This window comes from Pinus tabuliformis, chromosome 1_2, assembly GCF_031772625.1.
Source record: "Pinus tabuliformis cultivar Carrire ecotype Pingquan chromosome 1_2, CPIR1, whole genome shotgun sequence".
Classification (NCBI taxonomy): domain Eukaryota; kingdom Viridiplantae; phylum Streptophyta; class Pinopsida; order Pinales; family Pinaceae; genus Pinus; species Pinus tabuliformis.
Window position 1 is genome coordinate 140,293,516 of NC_142298.1, and position 13,809 is coordinate 140,307,324.

At 37.8% G+C, this 13,809-nt stretch overlaps 1 protein-coding gene across 1 annotated transcript; it reads left to right on the forward strand.

Annotated features, from left to right (window-relative positions):
• The first annotated feature begins 3,295 nt into the window (after positions 1 to 3,295).
• LOC149204910 (mitochondrial carrier protein CoAc1-like) lies at positions 3,296 to 4,147 on the forward strand. Its single transcript, XM_089393387.1, has 3 exons — positions 3,296 to 3,331; positions 3,460 to 3,609; positions 3,967 to 4,147. Exons 1-3 carry the CDS (start codon positions 3,326 to 3,328, stop codon positions 4,072 to 4,074), a joined length of 264 nt encoding a protein of 87 aa, XP_089249513.1. The 5' UTR covers positions 3,296 to 3,325; the 3' UTR covers positions 4,075 to 4,147.
• Positions 4,148 to 13,809: the final 9,662 nt, after the last annotated feature.

Consider the following 13,809-nt stretch of genomic DNA (forward strand, 5'->3'; position numbering starts at 1 on the left):
GTTGTCTAATTAGCAGCGCTGCTGCAGTGACTTCTGAAATGATGCACACAACAGCTGCCAATATTAGAATATTACCAAGAGAAGACCTTCCTCGGTGTGCTTTCGAAACTGATCAGTTGGTTCAGGTATATACAATACTCAGTTTCTAATAAATTGTTTTTGCAAATTAAAAGAGATCTCGTCAAGATTGGAAAGCTGGAACAAGCCATGTTAGAGATCTGTTTTACTCTTATACAGCTTTAGTCAATCAAATACTCTTTTTAATGTTAAACAAGCTTTTGACACATTGTACATGATATAAGGATTGCACAAGAAGCTTTAGTTCACATAACTCCTTAAGATGTTTTGTCTCAAATATGTCCTCTCTTCAATTTACAATGTTATCATTTTATTCTAACTAACTATTTGTTATACAGATTACAAAATGCAGGAACATGTTTCTTCATATGCAGGAATATGTTTCTTCATATTATGCTCTTACTATAATACAAGTATTTGACTTGCAATTTTGACTCATTTACAAAGAACATGTAACACAACAGTTGACGAAAAAAGGCTACAAAGTCTTTATGCATCTGTGTTTGTACTGTTTCTGTTTCTGTTCTGTATCTCAAATGGAACGCATTCTGCATCATGCTTCAACCTTGACAACCAGAGATTGTCTTGCCACCTTTTTTATTTATATTTTTGCTCCATCTTAAAAACTACCATGTTTGGTTTAAATTATATCATTGAATACAACAAATGCAACATCAGATGAGTAATAATTTTGTATCTACAGCTGCTCAATGCAAACACCAAAGATTCCATAGATTGATTAAACATGTACTTATTATCCACTCAAGTTAAATGACAAACTGTATATTGAATCGGCTAGTCATTTCTGTTTCTTCCTATGTTATGGCTGAATGCTATGTTAGTTTTTGTTTCTTGCATAGTGTAGGTAACGATTCAGGAAAGAGAGCTAGAAAGTCTTTATACATGTCTATTTGTACTGTTTGTGTTTCTGTCTTGTATTTGAGATCGAACGCATTCTGCAACATGCTTGAAGCTAGACTTTATAAATAGCACCAAACTATATGGACTTTAAAATGAATATATGTTGTTTGAAAATGGAATTATGGCATAATGCATTTGGTATTATTACTACCTCCCTGTGACTATATGGGATCGATCAATTGCTGGTCGTTGCTTGACGGACATGATTTTTCATTATAATAGCATTATAACCTAAGTCGAACAAAAGTTTTGCAATGGAAAGGTTTTGTTTTATTTTACGTAAGTTTCTGTTTACTGTTACCTCTACAATTTGCTTAAATTTTTTGCATGTTTCTAAATACATCTGATTCAAAGTCAAACGTAGAGTTATATTTTCGAAACGAATGCTACAGGGTAACTGCTTTGCATAAAATCTGCTAACACTACCAGGAAAGAATTTATCCCAGAGACCATCTGAATATGCCATATATCTGAAGAGTGCTGACATGGTTTGCAATTTACAATCTGAAGAATGGTCACATGGTTTCCAATCTACAAAGGACGAAGGACACAATGGCCGATATACATTTCTGGTAGCTTCCACTCATTCCATTGGTATTCTTGCTCCCACTCAATGCTGGATTTCAAAGCAGTAAGTTTACCTCAACCCATTTCATTTTTTATATGATTTGAAGTGCACTTCACACACAGTGTCGTGTATGGAGAAGCTACCTTTGGAGTACTTCGGCAAGGGGACTTAAAGGTTTTTATGAAACCCGTGCCTAAAATTTCTAGTCGGTTGTTTGCATTTTCTTGCACCATTTTGCCCCTTTGTTGTATACTAAGACAATGCCAATCTCATAATTGCCTACATCCTCAGCACTGTGCAATATTTTCAGCCAATGTTTCTATTAGATCTCATTGAAAAGCACGCGCTGCAAGCCTTGTTCCAGAAGTTTATGACTTTGTAGCCTCACAGTTTTGATCTCTCCTTCTGCATTGTCATGTTTAGCTAGTCAGCGTGAATCTGAAGTTTGATGGCAGATACAGTTCTGTAACCAGTAATAGGATTGCATATGATAAAGTACCTTTCAGCAGCTTGATCTTATTTTGAAATTGTGTTGTCTAATTCGCAGGGGTGCTGCAGTGACTTCTGATATGAGGCACACAACAGCTGCCAATATTAGAATATTACAAAGAGAAGACCTTCCTCGGTGTGCTTTCGAAACTGATCAGTTGGTTCAGGTATATACAATACTCACTTTCTAATAAATTGTTTTTGCAAATCAAAAGAGATCTCGTCAACATTGCAAAGCTGCAACAAGCCATGTTAGGCATGTGTTTTAGTCTTATACAACTTTAGTCAATCAAATACTCTTTTTAATCTTAAACAAGCTTTTGGCACATTGTACGTGATATAAGGGTTACACAACAAGCTTTAGTTCACATAACTTCAACACTGCCCGAAAATTTAAACCATGAAAAGTCCAGTTATTCCTTTCTCCAAACTATACAGTTAACCGAGCAGGCAGGAACCGCATTGTGTTTTCACCGCAGACAATACAACAAATACAAAGGAAAAATCGCAGAGACTGCAGAGCTAAACAACCAAGTAACAATAATAACCCAAAGGGCGCGAACAGGGTAAAACCCAAGCCGAGTAACTTTCCAGGATCTCGAGGAGGGATAGTTGTCCGCCGATAAGACCACCACAGTACATGCCGTAACCCAAGTTGATTGTAAATCAATCTAAATTTATTACCAAATCAATTGTATACTGTCCGATTCATAGGAGCGTTACACATCCGCTTGGGAGTCGCGGGACCACGTGCCCTTCACCTCGAACGATGCGAAGCCCGCAATAAGACCCCAAAACCTTTCCACCCCCAAAAGGACTCTCATCTGTACCACAATAACATCAAACACTGAGCCAAAGCCTGCCATTCACCTCGAACAATGCGAAACCCGCAATAAGACCCCAAAACCTTTCCACCCCAAAACTTTGGTTCGACTTAGGTTATAATCGCTTGGTTCAATGTATCATGTTTCAATTTCAGAATTTTAGCAAATGACAGTTTCTGTCATTTTCAGAATTTTGTAGTGGATCAATTTTTGACAGGACCTGTTCTGTATATTTAAAACTGTTGCCACATACTGGTTCCTGTATACCTTATGACTTTTCTATTTTGAATATTCTTTTGCCCCAATGAAATAACATGGCAGCAGTATCAGATTAGCGATAAATTTGGCTTCAATGCTAGAGCAAATAACAATGTGTTAAATGGCTAGTGATTGAAGCTCGATTGTTGATACCTGCACGTATCCTCTGGATGTTGTTAGACGACAAATGCAGGTTGAACATTTTATTTCCTTGGTAACTGGAGTCTTGGTTTACTGTATTCATAATTTTAAGTCAAAGATACAGGCTATTTAAGTCTATGATACTGAAAATTGACCATTATGGTTTGAGTGGCACTACAGGTACAGACATTATCAGCTAACCAAAATAGTGCATCTTCTCTTCAACAAATGGAACCCAAGTTCAAAGGAACATTGGATGGTCTTGTTACCATTGTTCAAAGACAAGGCTGGAAGCAGATGTTTTCTGGGCTAAGTATTAATTACGTAAAGGTAAACTTTATAATCTCGTTGCATAAAAGTAATTTATTGCTGCATGTATTTTAAATTTCAGCATCAGCCACACAATTATTGAGTTGCTTGACTCCTGTTTGATTCGCTAGCCAGCATTTCGTGATTCTCTGTTGCCAATGTGGCCTATTAATGTTATGCATATGCTATGGCATACAGTATAGCCAGATAATTTTTTGAAATAGAAGGATGCCCAAGCTGGCGTTTGAGCTTTTCATTGTTTATGGTGATGCCAATGGTTACATGACATTTTGGGTTTTTATTTTCTACAGAAGGGAATTAAATAGTTTAGCAAAACTGACATTTGATTAGTAATAATTGCCATTCTGGTCTCGGCAGGTTGTACCTTCAGTGGCAATTGGCTTTACTACATACGATGCAATGAAATCCCTGCTTGGAGTTCCATCTCGAGAAAGAGGGAGTTCCATCTCGAGAAAGAGCACATAGTGGAAAATATGGTTGAGAGAGACAATGCCGGGTATGGTTGCATTTTGTTGCCTCGAAAGGTTTATGCATATGTGATGGCTTATCTGATATACCTTGCTATGAAGACCCTTTATTTACTGATCATGTTTTCTTTGTATGGACAGATTTCTCATGCCAAAGTTAATCTTCTTGAAGTTAGACCAGGAACATCTGAAGCACTGGTTCAAATTTCAGGCACTCCACAGCAAACAAGTGCACCCATTTTGTATGCAGTTCTTGATTTCCCTCCGACATTTTCCAACATTTGCCAACAATTCCTCTACTGTCCCTCTGTTGCTACTTTTTGATTTTGATTTCTTAGAATAAAAGCAGATTCCTTGCTGCAATTAAATTTCTATTTAAGATAATTAAGCATAAATCTGTCTGCAAACACCAACCCCTGTAGTACTAACTATATGCTTTGTTTCAAAATTCAGTCAAATCGCGATATAAACAGTATTGGCAATTTCTCTGAGTTTGAGGAGCCAATTCTTCGTCAAGGGAGTTCTGCCAGATTTGGAAGGTACACAAGATTTGCAAAACTTTGTCGATTGCTGCTATCATGGGGGTTTTGCTGATCACCATTTCTGTACTAATGTCCCTGGCATTGTATATCACCTTTGGCAGTGTCAGAGCAGCTGGTGAGCTTATCACAAAAACTACAGTTGAAGTTGTAATATCTGAACGCACAGTTGCAGCCATTCTAGGACTTCAACTGAAATTTTTGAAACATGGAGACTTGGAATGAAGTGCTGTCATTGCTGACAAAATGACATTGTACTGACAGAATGACAAAATGTTACAGCACAAAATTTGACATTGTACTGACACAATACTTCTTTATCCAGCCTATAAAGTGCCATTTCTTTGACTTGACATAAATGTATTTTGCAACAAAAATGACAGAACGATTTTGATAAACATGAACTGCATTATATTTTGAATTTGGATTCTACTGCCACTGCTTATGCTCCAAAACCAATGTTCTCTGTGTAAAAAATATATATTTTTATATATATTCAATATATTATTACACAATGTATTAGCTTATCAGTTTAAATTATAAATTATATTTTTTAATTTGAATACTATGATATTGCAGAAAGCAAGAGTATAGAACACCAAAAGCTAATGAATTTTTTCTTGGAGATCATGATCAATTTACATTTCAACTCGTAAAGTTTAAATGTTTTTTTAATTTTAATTTGTTTATTTTAATTTTTAATTTATAAAATAAACTTATCAAAATTATTTTATTATTGTACTTAGATGCTATATTTACTAACCCAAAACTATAAAAAAGGCCAAAAGTCATGTCCTTTTGCATCACAACAAATTATTAATTAAATGCAACAAATTACTAATTAGAAATTAGATGCAGGGTTTATTTTCTTTGCTAATTAGTAATTGGACAAATTTAAAGTTTACACTAAAGTTTTTTTTTTTCTATGTTAAGACTAACCTAAGTACCCACGGGGGATTTGAACCGGTGACCTATCGCAAGGAGTGTCTTAACAAGACACCCATTCACCGTCAATCCAAAGCCCCGTGGGCAAGTTCACACTAAAGTTATGATAAACATTATTTTTAAATAAATATATCTTTTGTTCTTTTGACCATGGAATAATTCCTCAATCATTGATATGTAATCTTTCAATCATGGGTTCAAGACTCCATAACTATAATTTTTAAATGCTTAAGTTCTTCTTTGACCTTCGAGAATGATCTATGTAAACATTGAACACTCTCCACCACGAATTTAATTAACAAATTTATATTCATAATAATGTTTATTTGGTCATTATCAATTTATGAATATTTCCATAATATTCAAATGTAAAAAAGTAAGAAAATTCTATGTTTTGTGCACCATGGTTATTAAAATACATAACTTACTTTAACACCTTCCTATTATTTTAATATGTTTTGTGCACCATGGTTATTACAATACATAACTCACTTTAACACTTTCCAATTCTTCGTACATTATAATTCATTATTATGCATTTAAATATATTTTATACCTCGTGCTTATTAAAATACATAACTTACTTTAACACTCTCTAATTCTTCATACATTATAATGCATTATTATTACCTTTGATAGTTTTTTTCCCTCAAGTTTTCTATGATTCACTGTTAAATTTTATTATATTTTAATTATTAATCTAAGCGTTTTTTAAATCATGAAACATTGGAAAATTATATCTAAAACAAATCTTATTTTAAGAAATACAAACTCAACATTACAAACATTTATCAGTTCAATGACATTTATGACAATTCTTACTTAACAAAGGCAAAGTTCATTATATTTCACTCTTCGCATAAAGTCAAAAAATTCATACAACAACTGGCCATCCAATTCATTAAATCTTAATACAAGTAAGCATGCCTACAACACACTAGTAATGGAAACCAGCTCTCATGATAACGCAAATTAAATCTCATAATAATAACTGACCAAACTGTTCTGTTAACCGGCAGGGACTAGTGCCACAACAGTGGCTCCTTGTTACAAAACAAATTCACGTGGTGGAGGTTGAAACAAACATATGGATATAGTTAACCATATTCCATACAACCATATGTTAACATATGGAGATTTGGCTCGTTTGTAGAAAAAAAAAGAGAGGTTGTTATGGGATTGATTTAATACACCATATAATGCACAAATCATATTTAAACTACGTGGAAAGTAAAACTAATGGCGTATATACATATAAGCTTGGGGTATATATATAAAAGCTTATAGTTATAATTAACAATTATGATAGGTTTTCCAAATTTGAAAAAAAAACAAAAATTAATAACCATACATAACAAATTATGTAACGGGCGGTGAAAATAATAACGCCCATACCAAAAATGTTGGGTCCACAAGTTTGAACTAGCAAACTTCAAGACTTACTTATGTCTTCCCACTTGTCTACTAACCACAATACCAAATGGACACTTTGTGGTAATTTTTGCCAAAAAAATTGTATTTAATTCAAGACCAATCGAGTGATGGGGGCCGAGAGCCAACGAAAAGCTATGGAACCCTGAATACATGCCGAAACTTAGAGCCGAGACAAAATCATGATGGCGAAACTTTGACGATGTGAATTTTGAGACAGATTCTCCGGGAATCTTTGCAGGGATATTTTTTGATGTTGAGGAATCTTTAGATTCCTTTGGAGCCATTTTTTTGAAGGTGTTAGATTCATGCCAAGTTTATACTTAAATGAACTAGTGTTTTGCTAGGAGTTTGATGGCGTGATCGGTTTTTTATCTGAGTACTAAATTTTTCAGCAGCAAAATATTGAGGGCAGAACCATGAAGTTGGAACCTTGATACATGAATCAACATAGACTCTAAAAGATTCCCTAAAGGCCCAAAAATGACAGTTTCAGAACTAGGCCAACTTTATATTCATTCTTCTCAGTTTTTTGGGGGGAACATGATGGTGTGATCAGTTTCTTCATCTGGGAAACCGAATTTCAGTGAGCCCATAAAAAGAATCTTTGAGATTCTCAGGGACACTAAATTTGACAGAGTTAGAAAGGGGTTAAGTTGATAGTCAAATTTCACGATTTTTTGTCAGGAATTCAACTATGCAATCCATTTCTTAAACATAGGTGTGCATTTTCAGGCCATCCCCAAAAGTGGAGGTATAAGATGCACTAATGCCATGTCTTCTTTCGATTTTTGTTGAGATGATGATTTGATGTTGATATCCTTGTTTGCTATTTTGTTGGAGGATCCTTGTATGCCACTTCATGTGAGAGTTTGATATTTTGTCACACTAAATGAGAGCTTATATGAGTGAGAGTTCTTATAGAAGAACATCTCGTGGAGAGACATGCGACTCTAGTTAAGGAAATTTATCCTTGTATTTGACAAAGAATGCATCATGTACTCATCATCATCTTGTAACAATTAATGAAGCGACCTCATCACTCTTGACACCAGGCCTGAAGACATAACCCACATTGGGCGAACTCCATTATCTTTTTTTGCTAAAGCAAGAGACGGTCCTTCTATTAACTTAGGTAAAAAATAACTATTTACACAGGTTACAACAAACTCCCACAAAGGGAGAGTGACAACATAGAGGCACAAACTCCCACAAAGGGAGAGTGAAATTACACAAAGTGCCCAAAAAACCTCCAAAAAAACAAACAGAAACAATGTCTAGACTGCCCTAGAACCAAAAGCAGGCAAGTGGATACAAAGTCCGCTCCCCAAAACCCACCGAAGATCTATCTCCTAGCGATTCGGCGGTCAAAAATCAACACGCGCGGAGGCAAAGCCCGCGGAAAAAACCTCAAGCTGCACGATCAACGTTGACCATTGATCTTTTACTTCAGATCCAATGGCTGGTGTCCATATCGCGTGGCTTAAAAGCCCGCAAAATACTGCGCGATGAAGGCAGTTTGCTTTTCCGGTCCTCCGCCACGTGTTGCATCCTGAGTGGAATCGCTAGCTTTTGAAAAAAACCGACTTTGGTTTAGATGGCACCCGATGAAGGTGGTAAACCATTAGTGGTTTTGTCCTTTCAGGCCCACCAACTTGCACGCCAAAAGGTGGCCGTAGATCTTCCTCCTCTGGATCTGACGGCCACAAAACAAATCAGACCGCACATCCGCTCGCGGATTACCCAACGATGAAGGCGGTAAACACTGTTCACCCCCCTCCACACATCGCTAGTTGAATGGCATCGCTTGTCATCCAAGAAAACCTCAGAGGGCGCTCGAAGCAGGTGGTATATCTTGAGCAGTTTTTGACCCCAGTAATCTCTTCCTTTGACCTCCCCCGCATTGTACGAGGAAGACCTGGCCGGAAGGGTGGCCTCCTGCATGGAATGCCATATGAGTGGAGTTGGCACTCTGTGGCATTCATCTCACATGGAATCCCTTCTCCTGTGAGCAGATATCTTCTGTCTCAATTTCTGCCTTTGTTTCTATAAGCACCCTTAGAGAACCGACAATGCATATCCTCTGATAAACTGTCTGAAGTGAACTTATTCATCATTGACATGAAGTAAAATTCCATCTCTTGAATTTTCCTGAAACTGTTGTCTGTCACTGAGGGCCCGGGATGAGCATTCCTCCTTCATCTTGTCATCTGTTACCTCCTCCCACCAACAGTACAAGTCGATATGCTTGTTTCGAACCCCCTCATTAGCAAGCCAGTCCGCAACTTTGTTGGCTTCTTTGGGGACATGCACCAACCTAAGAGTTCTTAACACTCTTAGGTGTGATTGGATTCTTTGGTAGACTTGCAGAAGCCGCTAGTGTCCTGATATTTTCTCAGGTGCAGTGCCAGCATTAACCCTCTTCACCAAATTAATGACTAATTCCGAGTCAGCCTCAATGATGACATTGTGAATGTTGTACTTGAGCAATATTTCCAAGCATAGTTCCATCGCCATGAGCTTAGCCATATTGTTGGTTGCTTTTCCAAGATAACTGTGGAAGATGACCAGAATGTTTCCTTCCTCATCCCTCATGACCCCTCCATAACCTGCTTCACCTGGATTTCCTTTAGAGGCCCCATCAATGTTAAATTTTAAAAAACCATGAGAAGGGGGTTGCCAGGAAGCTTTTTCAGCTGAGGTATTCTTGTTGATCTGCATAGAACACTGAGGGAGATGAACCTTGAGCTCTAACTTTTCCAAGATTCTGGCCTCTCTTTGTCCTATGAGTTTTCCGGTATCAACACCTCCCAGGATATGAACAGACTCTTTGAGTTGTTTAAGGATTAGCTTTAGAATGCTGCTCACCGGGCTCACCTTATCCTTGAAAATCCTGTTGTTGCGCTCCTTCCAAACATTCCAGATTAAGAACCCTGGGGTTAGCGCCCAGGCAGAGGTTATTATCTCATTATAAAAAAAATAAAAAATAAAAATAAATAAATATAGTTAAAAATAAAAATTCTGCCAGTTTATCAATGTAGCAATGATGTCATTTACATTTTTGTGTCTGCTCAAAGACATCACCAACCCAGTTCCAAAGTATTGTGGTGAATGAGCATCTATTCAGGAGATGATTAGTGGTTTCTTCCTGTTGTCCACATAGGTGACATCTTGAGGGGCCAACAAAGCCTCTTTTCCTTAGGTTATCCCATGTCAGAATCTTGCCCTGTTGAACCAGCCACTTGAACAATTTGACTTTCATCCAATGAGGATTATCCCAGAGTTCTTTCCACGTCTTATCAGTGTTTGGATAGTTAAGCCCTGTGTCTATCCTTTTGGCCTCCTTAAGGGTGAAGAGACCTGTCTTATTCTTTCCCCATCTTAATTGATCTTCCAAGGTTGAGGTTAAGATTTGCCTCTTTTCCAAAAGACCGTTAAGGGCTATAGCTTGAGTATGCATCATGCCCATTTCACTATAATCTGGAAGTTTCCATATTCTCCATTTCCCATTGTTCCTTGAGTGGTCCCAATAGTCCCTTACCCTCCTTAATCCTTTGTTGATGGTATCTGTGTGAATGTCTGCTAATTCTTCACTGCGGAGATTGTCCTCCTGCTACCAATTATCCTCCCAAAACCATGCCAGATTTCCATTTCTAATCTCCCAAAAACTATGATTTTGGACTAGGGCCCTATTCTCCCATGCCTTATTCCAAATTGAAGAACCTTTTACTTGTCCTGTCATTCTTATGAGGTTCTTCTCTTGCCAATCTCTTGCATACTTTTGCTTCCATAGTTTTGCCTAGGGGGCTTGAATTTCCTTTAGCCATCTCCACCAGATTTTGGCTCCTAGAACTCTATTAAGAATTCCTGGGTCATGAAGACCCAAGCCACCATGGGATTTTGGTTTGCATACCCTGTCCCATGCCACTAGGGCCCATTTCTTCTTTTCTTCACCTTTCCCCCAGAGAAAGTCTCTTTGAATGTTTCTTATATTAGTAATTACACCAGTTGGTGCCGGAATGGTTGATAACATATAGATAGGGATACTTTGGAGGATAGCCTTAGTTAGAATCAGCCTCCATGTTAGATTTAGGGCTCTATTTGTCCATTTTCTAATCTCATCTTTTAGCTTATTTAGAATAGGCTCCCAGATTTCCTTGTGTAACGATTTGTCAGTGAGGGGAACTCCCAGGTACTTCACGAGAAATGACTCTCTTTGAAAGCCCAAAATTCTGGAAAGATTTCTTTGAATCGAAATATCTATATTGAAAAAGAAAATCTTTGATTTAGTGAGACTTACCTCTGTGCCTGCTGCCATGGCAAACTCACTCAAAATCTACTTAAATGCTCTGGCTTCCTTGACTATGGGTGTGCCTTGAAGCATAGTATCATCTACAAATTGCTGATGTGTCACCATGTCCCCATCTTGAGTGAGTCTCAGACCCTGAATTCTCCCTTCCTCCTTAGCAACTCTGATTGCTCTCCTTAACCCTTCCATCATTAGAATGAAAAGGAAAGGAGAAAGAGGATCACCTTGCCTGAGTCCTCTAGTAGGCTTGAAGGTTTTGGAGGGAGAGCCATTGAGAAGAATTGAACAGCTGGCAGTGGTAACTAGCGCCATGACCCACTTAATCCAATTGTGATCAAAGCCATAGGCTTTTAGTACTGCTCTTATGTACGACCAACTAAGTTTATCATAGGCCTTTGCTATGTCCAGCTGAATTATCATCCCTGCCTGTTTATTGGTACTGAGTGAATGAACCACTTCATGTGCTTGAATTATGTTATTAAGAATTTGTCTTCCTTCCACATAGCCCGTTTGCTCCTCTGACACTAGGGTAGGGAGGAGTGGTTTGAGATGGTTGGCAATTACTTTGGATATTATTTTGTACACCACATTGCATAATGCTATAGGTCTAAATCTGTCTGGAGAGGTGGCCTTTTCCTGTTTGGGGATTAAGGCTATGAAAGATTCATTGAGCGCCTTCAAGACTGTCTTAAATCTTCGAGAGTCTTCCACTACCTCCAGAATATCCTATTTTACTATCCTCCAACATGTTTTGAAAAAGTCCACATTGAAGCCATTCGAGCCTGGTGCTTTCCCATTGTGCATCTCTGTAATGACTTCCTCAATCTCTTCCTCTGTTACTGGTCTGTTGAGATTGTAATTGTCTTCTCTAGAAACCAATTTAGGAATGTATTGAGTAAATCTTTTCGTAAACTGATATCTATCTTCCGAGGTTTCCTCAACAATTCTCTGAAAATGCTGGACTAGAACCTCTTCCATCTCTTCATGAGTGTTTCTTTCTATTCCATGCTGATCTGTAAGTTTCACAATTCTGTTGTTGTTTCTGTGAGCTATGGTGGATCTATGAAAGAATTTGGTGTTTCTCTCCCCTTCCTTAATCCATTGTACTCTGGATTTCTATCTCCATAATATTTCCTCTTGTAGACATCTGTTTTCCCAATCATGCTGGAGTGACTCTGCCATCTCTTTCCTTTCATCTGTATAGCCTTCTGTGATAAGAATTTGGTTTATTTCCTTTAGTTTATTTTCCACATCTCCTTTAGCTTTGAAGATATTGCCAAATTCCTTTTTATTCCACTCTTTCAGTCTGCCTTTAATGTGTTTGAGCTTGCTGTGTAGAAGGAACATCTTTGTACCTTGAAGGTGTAGCTCTTCCTTCCACCATTTTTCAATGTTTGTGAGGAAATTTGAATGTGTGAGCCAAGCATTCTCAAACCTGAAGGGGGAGTTCATCAGTTTACCAAATAGAGAAGCTTCTAATTGAATAGGCCAATGGTCTGAACCTTCAAAAGGTAGGATGAGCGCATTCAAGCTACTTCCCATGAGAAGAAGTTCCTCTGAAATAATGAATCTGTCTAATTTTGAGGCTACTTGGCTAGGGCCGCCCCTTTTGTTATTCCAAGTGAAGATTACATTGTTGGTTTCCATATCAACTAATTTCATATTGGTGATGAAGTTCTGGAAGGCAACTAAATCCCTACTAACTGTTCTAGTGCCTCCTTTCTTCTCCGTGAGTGATTTGGTCATGTTAAAATCACCTCCTAGAATCCAGGGTAGAGCTAGGTATCTTTTCTTCATATCCTCCAGTGTTGTGAGGAGTCGAATTTTGTCCTCCATTGGCTGAGGACCATAGACATTGGTGATCATGTAACATTACCTATCACCCACCGGTTGGAAAATCAAAGAAAGGTGATGTCTGGAAGCCTCCGCATCAATCACACCAAATTTTTGTGGATCCCATAGAGTGAGAATGCCACCAACAGATTTATTTGCCTTAACTTCAAGGTATTCATATCTATTTAACCATTTGCTATGTTTTTCTCTGATCTTCTCCACTGAGCATTTTGTTTCCTGAATGAATACTATGTCAGGTTTTTCCTCTTTGATCTTGTTACCTAGATTCCTCTGTTTTCTTCTACTCCCTAGTCCTGTAATATTCCAGGTTGTGATTTTCATTGGGGTGGGGTTTTAAAGGAGTAACTAGAAAGGTCTTTCATCCTTCTTGAGTCAATCATGAGTTTGCCACACTCCAGCAGTAGTTATTTCTGTCTTTTTCTTCCCCTCCTCTTGCCTGGGTTTTTTGTTAATTTTCCTATTATTAATCCTATTGTGGAAGTCCCTTTATTTTCCTGGTTATCATGTCCTCTTTTGACTCCTGCAGCTGTTTGATGTGACTTGTTAAGGAATATCTGTTGTACCTTGTCAACGTCCTCCTGAGGTATGGAGTTTATTCCCAGGTTTCCTCCTTGTTCAAGAAACTTTTCCAGCTCTAGGTTCTCCCTCTCCAGGA